We start from the raw sequence: 8,689 nt of genomic DNA on the forward strand, positions 1-8,689 counted from the left end.
TATTGGCTTCTTTCATGAATCTCTGTATATAATTCCTTAGAGACTCATCTTTTCCTTGTTTGATATCTGCCAAGTGGTTGGCATAAACTGGTGGAGTCCGGGCAGTGTTGAATTTTCTACAAAACTCCTTCCTGAATGCTTCCCAAGAGGTAATGGAGTTTGGCTTAAACTTCCAATACCATTCCTGGGCAGTATCCGACAATGTAGTCGGGAAAACTCTACACCGATAATCGTCACTTACTCCGAACAATTCCTTCTGGTTCTCGAACTTCCCAACATGTCTGATGGGATCTGCCTTTTCTGTATAAATTGGCTGAACTGGTGCTTTATATTTTGCCGGCGACTAGGCTGCTCTAATCCGGGCGCAAAATGGGCTGCCACTCCGGTGGTCTATCGCATCTATCCCGGAAGGTCGTTTTGACAAACCTTGCACTGCAGCTATTAGTATGTCAAGCTGGGCTTGGATGGCTGGTGCAACTGATGAAGTTCCAAGGTCTTGACCGCCTGGTCAGGCATTACCATCTGGTGCACTGTTGTCAAGTATTTCTACTTGACTGGCAGGGCGGTTCAAATTTTGCCCTTCGACCGGGACAGTCCTCCTCTTGTTGGTGATAACGTCCCTCAGATCCTTCCGGGAAGCATGCTCTCCTGCCCGATCAAACATTGTACTTTTCGATTTTTCAGAGGGCTTACTACGCGGGAATCGTGCTCTCCCACTACGCTGCTGGTCGGGGTGCAGTGGAGGCATTTCGGTACACCCCGGGCAGTCTTTTCCTCCTTGTTGGCCGTTCCCCTCCTTTTCCTTTGACTGGTCGGTGTGATGACTATCAGCCTCATCACGACCATGCCCATCTTTGAATTGTGAAGTCATCTTATCTCGAGGAGTCTTGGTCTGATCCTGCCTAGGTGGAGTCTTTTTACTGCCCGATCGGTGACTCCCTGATCTAGAAGTCTCTGATCGGTGGCTCCTGGAGGGGGTTCTAGAGTGCTCCCTTTGCGTCAAGGCAGTTCTAGGTCGGTCCCCATCATCTTCCCGACCAAGGGGGTTACTCCTGCTTCTGCCCGGTCCTCGAGAATCGACTCTGTCAGTGGTCCTCCGACTAGCATTATTATTTCTTGCTCCCTGGGTGACTGCTTGTGCTGCGGCTTGAGCATTGGCTTGGGCCAATTGGGTAGCCGCTTTTAGAGCAAGTGCTGCTTCACGATGTCTCCGGTTGACCTCCTCTTGTTGTTGTTTGAGCTCTTCGCTTCTAGCCTTCATATCGCGCCTTTGCTGCTCTAACGCAGCTCTCTGCCTGGCCATCTCTTCAGTAAAAGACTCCTGCCAAGCATTGAATTGCACCATTTCCTCTTGGAAAGCCCCCATGGCCTCCTGGAGTTGTTCAACCTCTGGAATCACGTCCTCGAGCATGACTCTAGGCTCAGTCTCATGGTCTTGAGGGCCAGGACCTTCTGATCTGGCAGGCTCTTTAGAGGAACCTGTCTTCTTGAAGGCCGCATTGGTGTTCTTAGGCGCCATAATGCTACAGGGATCGTATGTCTTTCTCCTCAGGCTCTCAATGAAAGCACCAAAATGTTGACCGCGTTTTTTGCCAACGACAAAAACCTTCAAGAGAAATAAACGACACAGACGATTTTTATAGTGGTTCAGCCCCAATGTGTTGGTAATAGCCTAATCCACTTAGAGTTGTGATTATAGATCTACACTGATGAACCTGAGTCAACTGAGTTTCTTCAGTGTAGATTCCAAGAATACAAGAGTTCTCTCAAGATACACGTACTCTCTCTCTCTAGAAAATTAGAATTCGAATCAAAAAGTCATTTTTATGATGCCATAAGCCTTGTATTTATAGGCCTAGGATCGTACAGATGATGTCCCTCATAATCGGGATATTTTATTATTCTCACTATATTTAATTTACAGTAATATTCAAAATATAACAATACACTATATTCATGGGATAAACTGAGATATTCCAGCGCAAGCCAAGACCGATTCTTGTTGGAGCCGTTTCTGGGATTTTTCACGTAGCCCTGCTCTGTCTATTCGATCCATATCACATTCAGGCTGGTCGGCCAAACCTTCACTGGGCGGACACGCACCTGACTGGACAGACATGCACCTAGTTGGGCAGACATGCACTTGGCTGATCGGACATGGTCATTACTGGACGGACATGTTCATGACCGGTCAGACAAGGTCATGCCTGGGCAGACAAACATGTGACTAGTCGGACAAGGTCATACCTGGGCAGACAAACTTGTGACTGGCCAGTCAAAATTCTTCACTAGTTTACCGAGTCACTCCTAAGCCAGATCACCCAACCATTCCTTGCCATTTGTCATTTCTATTGCCACGTCATCGAACTCCAATTTTTGGGGATAACACTTAGGATAAAATGCATTTGAACATATAATTACAATTATAATCTACTATGACTGAGTTACTATAATTGTAACTATATATATGTTCGGGATTTTATAAACATTAGTATTAATAATAATTAATCGTGTAATAAAACATGTAAACAACGCAATTTGATTGAACAAAATGATTTCTACAACTTTATTGATAATGAATGTATTACATAAAAATGTGGTTTTATAAGGGCATAAAATCCAACATTTTAAAGAGTTGATTTTATCGGTTAGTTTTGACATTGAAAGTGCAACCAATCCACATAAGTGAGAATTTTAAATGTTTCAATCCAATCAAATCCACACAAGTACAAGTATCCACACTGTGGATTGGATCGGTTAAATTTGAACACCCTAACTCTAGTGATTTGCAGATACTACAATTTTGTAAGTGTCTTTCTCTTTACTTGTTTATGATAATATGAGAAAAAAGCTTGATTGAATATTAATGGTGGATTACTTTTTTTATATATTATTTTGAAGTCCTCTTTGCTTTGACAAATCTCGGAGTGTTATTGTTTGTAATACTGCAATATTTTAAGAAAATAGCAGTTACGAAAATTAGAAATTATACATGTAGTAATACCAAATTATATACAAAATTACAAAAATACCAGAAGTCCTATGGATATAATAGTACAAAAATTATATTTTAATTCAAGTTATAATTAACTAATACATTATATCTAAGTAATTATATTGATTAGTTTATAATTAATATTTTAAATATTATAATTAATAATTATAAAAAGAAAGTAATTTTGTGGTTACTACCATGGTAAATAAATTATATTTGGCCTAGTAGTAGTAATACATATTTATATAAATATATAGCATTACAAATGGCATATATGCCAGGCAGAAACAACTACCAAATTAGTCCCATCACCAGTTATAAACCGGATTGGTGTGGAACTGAGTACATACATGTTGACTTACATATATACTAAAATTACATTTGGGAACGATCTTCTTGGCTATGACTAATTAATAGTATCAGTTACATTTCATTTCTTTTCTTGACAAAACTTTGTTGTGCCTTCACAATGAAATCCATTTGGTTTGGTTACTACTAGTACTGTTATATATCACTATATTGATATATATAGATATATCAATGAAATTGTGAGTGTGTGATAGAAGATGAACTGTCAAACTTGGGAGAAGTTGTCTTAATTGGTGCCCAGATATCTGCACCATTACTTCGAGCAACCCCAAGTGTACAAGACACAGGAACCAAACACAAACCCCTGTTTCTCAACTTGTATGCCTCCATTTCCTGACAAACAACAAAAAGAAATTTTCAAAACTCGCTTAATTTACTCGCACATCACAGACTCACAGCTGTTAAGTTTTGACTAAACATCATCATTCATTAAACACTTAGTTGATTTTTCTAACATAAAGTATGTTTTCACCCAAGAACATCAACATCAACTTCATAATTAGATGCATCCACACTATTAGCATGTGGGGTCTTAAAACACCATCCACTACTACTATTACTATCATTAGATGTTTCCTCCATTCAAGGGTTTGGAAGTGTTCAAACATTTATAGCTAAATTTCAACTTCATGGGGTCCTCCTCCTATGCACTTTTATACACACAAAAAAACAATTAAATGTCTCATCTTGTGCAAGTTTTTTTTTCTCTGCTTACCTGTATCTTAGTGGGTGGTGTACTTTGGAGATATGGAGCACTCAACACCTACAAGGGCACAAAAAACATAAAAAATAAGACCATCAGGATTAACAACAACAGACTACAGCTATTCTAATAATCCCTTTTCTGAGGAGTCCAAAGGTAGTGAACCCAACCTTAACTTGTTCGTGAAGAAATTGTATGTATTCCATTGCCTCCATAAGAACAGAAGCTGTGTCAGTCTGCAAATTGTACATAATGTATGGAGCTAAGAATTGAATCCCACAAGTTTACACTGAACATTGATAATATTACTTCAATTTTGGTTACAAAAAACCATTCCAATATGTACCTTTCCATATGGTGAAACTAGTTGTTGTAGAGCTACAATCTTTGCCCCAAGCTTCTCCTTTCTCTCCTAATAAAGCAAGGCAAGAAAATTAGCAGAGTCCAAAACCGCAATATATAAAGATAATTACTAAACTCAGGTACACTCCACACGGCAAGGCATTAGGAAAAATTACAGAGGAAAATTTCAAGCCTTGCCCCTGAAGAATGAATCTGGGACAAGCTTCAGGGGAAAATGGCTTCACATGATCACAGTACTAAAGACCAGTAATTACATTTACCACACTGAGGAAAGTACTTGGCTACATGAAATTTTATCTTAGGAAACACCATCCAAGGTGAAGAATAGTACATCAATCAGAGTTGCCAAGTCACAAAGTTCATGCAAACAGTAAAGAAGCTACACTAGGTTCCAAAGCTTTTGTAGATACAAGTGAAAAATACCTTGGTGGAAATCAATAAATCGGGCTTCTGTCGTTTGGATGCAAGAGATGGGAAGCTGCTTTGGTCGACAGAGCAGGGGCTCCGTTTGTGTTCTGTCATCTTTCTTACAACTATGGCTTCTTCCCCCTTTTTTGACATAGCAAAGAGAATTAACAGTATTAATAATTGGTAAATCTTGATTAAAACTTTCTGTGAGAACAAAAGAAAACAATTTCAACACAGCCAAACAGCATTGCTCTTTGACCACAAAAGCTACACACCATAACCATAGAGAGTAAAGAACACAGAAAATGCAGCTATAAGTACTATGCATTTCTAAGCAGAAGAGATCTTCTGCATTCAAGGCACAAAAGAATCATAACCAAAGCATATTGGTCAGTACCAAAGTAAAGTAAATTAATACTCTTCAGAAGTTTGGATGGTTACATCCACTGCCATAATAGAGTCCTATACTCAGAGAGATTTATTTGGTTCAATTAAACTATGGTTGACCTACTGATTGTGACAAAAGAAGCACCCAAGATGAATGCAATTCCTCTTGTACTTTAAAAGAATTAAAAATATTATATCAACCAAACATGATGGCATGGCATGCTAAAAATCATAAGATAAACAAAAGAGATGCACTGTTCCGGTCAGCGACTGACCATTAAGTTTATCACTTAGAGATTCAAACTATAATAGCCATATAATATGGTACACTTCAATAATATCACCAACAACTACGCAATTAAAAATAATATCACCAATTATTGATAATTGTAGACTCACAAAAGGACAAAAGCTCCGTGAATCAACGAAAAAAACACACAGACCTAATTATGTCATATAATACTATTAAAAAATTAATGCATAGATTTGCTACACTAGTAAGGCCTTTGGAATGGACCAACATCTATATATCTTTAATTAAAATCCACTGACATCAATTATCCAACCAGACCAGTATAATTTAAAAGTGGTTTTGGTAAGTGAATGAATGAAATTTCTTTGGTTTTAATATTATTATTATTCGTAATCAAATATATTGCAAATCTTTTGTGAATGTACTCAATAATATAGAACTATATTTGGTGGGTCCAGATTAGAAATCTAGCAAGAATGCATGAAATGAATTGGACCCATTAACAAAATCAATCACCGCAGTTTCATTTAATGTCAAATAATATGTTAACTGGTACAAGCTAACAAAGGGCATACATGCATTTACACTACAAAACATATGCTTATATATATATACATCAAAAAATAAATTAAAAACTGAAACTTCAAGGTAGTGTTCATGTATAAAACATTATTTGTAGCAATGTTGACAATAAAGTGGAAAAAAAATAAAAATAAATGGTATTTTGACGTATGAAGTTATGAAGGACTAGAGTACAAATATACAGTATCAGATAGAAAAAAAAAACACTAAAAAAGAAAAAACTCACCGAAAATTTAGTCCCTGCATTACAAAGAGAGCTAACAATCATCTATCGAAGTTTTTAAGCCAAAATCTTCAAAACCCACCTCCCAAAATCACCAAAAATGGATGAAACGAATGACCCAGATACGAAAAAGCTTTTCTTTCCTTCTGACTCTCTGTTAGCTTCGTCTTCTAAAAACTGAAACTTTTTTGGTTCACTTCCAAATGAAAGTATCTTACCTTTGAAAGCTGAGAACTTTACAAGAATATCAAAACTTTTGCTGAGCTCTCTATTCAGTAATAAGATATCAAAAGCTTGGATAGAATCAATGGATTAGTAATGGGTTCAATCCATAAACATGCAACAACAGTTGAGCTCTAAAATGGGTCCGACAAATGTTGCAGAGAGGGAAGAACACGAAGGAACAAAGCAGAGCAACTCAAAATAAAAAGTCTAAAGAAAGAGTGTGAAAACTGAAAACTGGGAAGGGGAGGGGGCATGAGGCTTTCAAAAGTGCTTTTATAAAGGTAATGGACTTGCTTAATTACTGTATGGGAATTTCTGTTATAATAATAATAATAATTAATTAATTAAAAAAAACAAACAAAAATATAGTATAGTATAGTATAGTTTTCTTTGGTTGTTTTTCTTCTTATTATTAATATTAACATTTTGACAGCTAATATCCAGCCATGAGAGAAAGGAGTCATAGCCAGTGGTGGTTAATTTAACCTAAGATGAAGTCATTTTGGTAACCATGGTTAAATTTTGGATTACTATTTTTGGCTTGGCTTTTTGTGTTTTAAGCACTTGATGTGGTCAAGAGAATACCATCCTTACTTACCATCAATCATCATCCATTACCATATTATATCCATCCTATTGTACCTATATATATACCTAAAACAAAATACCTATCTATAATTATTTGTACAAATAGTTTTCTGTTAAAAATTATTTAAGAATGATTAGTGTTGATCAATCTTACAATATATTTGTTTTCCAATTTCTCATACCCAATGCTCAATTTTTAAAGCTAAGACTCTAAAGTGGAGTTGGTTTAGCCTTCATAGTTTATAGTAATATTAGACAATTATTGCTCATAACACCCATTACTACTCCATGTGATTTAAATACTTCCAAACTAGTAAGAATATGTTATTTTACCATATTTTGATTATACAAATTTAAATTCATGATGTAATGAGTAAGAAATTGAATAATTTTGTAATATTGAACATGAATTTTTTTTTTTAAGCAATCAAGAAGACATTTAATATGTTTATGGTTTCCACTACTGTAGAAAATTTTCACTTGATTATTAGAATGCTTAGCTAAATAATTTATATATAGAGTATATTCATTTTACATTATAGTATCTGTTTGACAATTTCTTATATAAATCTTTCAGATACAAAAACACTATCTAACAAACTATTTGTAAAGAAAAAAATATTTTACAAAAAGACATTAATAACATGTCTACTTTCACCTGTTACTCTTAATTATTTGTAATAGTACTATAGTATATTATGAATTTGATGCTTCATGGGCTAGGTTTAGCTTGATCAATCAAACTATATAGACAGTGTATATAGAGAATGAAGTACATATATACACGTGAATATACAATAACTAATCAAAAAGGAGGGAAAAGTTAACAAATTTTTTTTAAAAAAAGTTTTTTTTAATGTATGCATATACATGCACATGTTATCTATTTTTTTTAACTATTCACCACTTTGCTTTAAACTGAACTCTTCATTATTCCTTCTAGTGTAGTGACACTACATAATTTAAACTCTACAAAAACCAATTGTATATGTATATAAAAACCTTTATAATTAAATGTAATATTTGTTTATTCAAAATAGAATTTTGGTAGTAAAAGTTTAAGATTGGAATTGAATACATTCCCCTTATCTACTCTACTCTAGAATGTAACACTAATGGCTTTAATTAGTGTGGAAAGTGGGGAGAAAAAAGTAGTTAATTAGGTGAAATTTTAAAATATTGAGTTTAGGAAAATAGATTTATGAAATTTTTTTATATCAAGTTTGTATAGTTTTTGACGGTTTCAAAAATTGGTTTTGTCCGTTTTGGGAATCAGTCTGAAATGAGATGAGTGGGACCCACATTTCGTCATTTCCTTCTCCACCCGTGACTTTAATATTTTCCTTTCTTTTTTTATCTTAATTTAAAAATAAATAATAAATGAATTAAATAAAATGAAGAGAAGTCTATTACTTGTGAAGAGTTTAGTGTACGAGAGATTTGAGGAAAGGAAGGGAAGGGAGGTTCGAAAGTCCACGAGTGCAACTAATTTTGTCATAACAATGGGACCCCACACGCTTTTCTATTTTTGTCCTCTACTACTTCTACTTCTAATTTATTTACACTTTAAAATAACGTACAAAATATTAAATA

At 35.2% G+C, this 8,689-nt stretch overlaps 1 protein-coding gene across 2 annotated transcripts; it reads right to left on the bottom strand.

Annotated features, from left to right (window-relative positions):
- Window positions 1-3,220: 3,220 nt before the first annotated feature.
- LOC133796542 (transcription factor bHLH153-like) lies at window positions 3,221-6,774 on the bottom strand. Of its 2 annotated transcripts, none has more exons than XM_062234100.1 (6): window positions 6,366-6,774; window positions 4,854-4,979; window positions 4,414-4,479; window positions 4,238-4,303; window positions 4,080-4,127; window positions 3,221-3,697 (listed from the first exon to the last, which is right to left on the bottom strand). In XM_062234100.1, the coding sequence occupies exons 2-6, from the start codon at window positions 4,950-4,952 to the stop codon at window positions 3,533-3,535; spliced, it is 444 nt and encodes a 147-aa protein (XP_062090084.1). In that variant the 5' UTR covers window positions 4,953-4,979; window positions 6,366-6,774; the 3' UTR covers window positions 3,221-3,532. The 2 variants fall into 2 exon arrangements, with proteins under 2 accessions (XP_062090084.1, XP_062090083.1); XM_062234099.1 differs by having other exon boundaries at window positions 6,287-6,772.
- Between the last annotated feature and the right edge of the window lie 1,915 nt (window positions 6,775-8,689).

This window comes from Humulus lupulus, chromosome 8 (genome assembly GCF_963169125.1).
Source record: "Humulus lupulus chromosome 8, drHumLupu1.1, whole genome shotgun sequence".
Classification (NCBI taxonomy): domain Eukaryota; kingdom Viridiplantae; phylum Streptophyta; class Magnoliopsida; order Rosales; family Cannabaceae; genus Humulus; species Humulus lupulus.

Excerpts from the sequence above, each read along its gene's own strand:
- LOC133796542 (XM_062234099.1), bottom strand. The coding sequence starts at position 6,328 with ATGATTGTTAGCTCTCTTTGTAATGCAGGGACTAAATTTTCG. Across the intron at positions 4,980-6,286 it reads ATGCAGGGACTAAATTTTCG|GGGGAAGAAGCCATAGTTGT; the intron begins GTGAGTTTTTTC and ends ATGTCAAAAAAG. Across the intron at positions 4,304-4,413 it reads TAGTTTCACCATATGGAAAG|ACTGACACAGCTTCTGTTCT; the intron begins GTACATATTGGA and ends TACAATTTGCAG.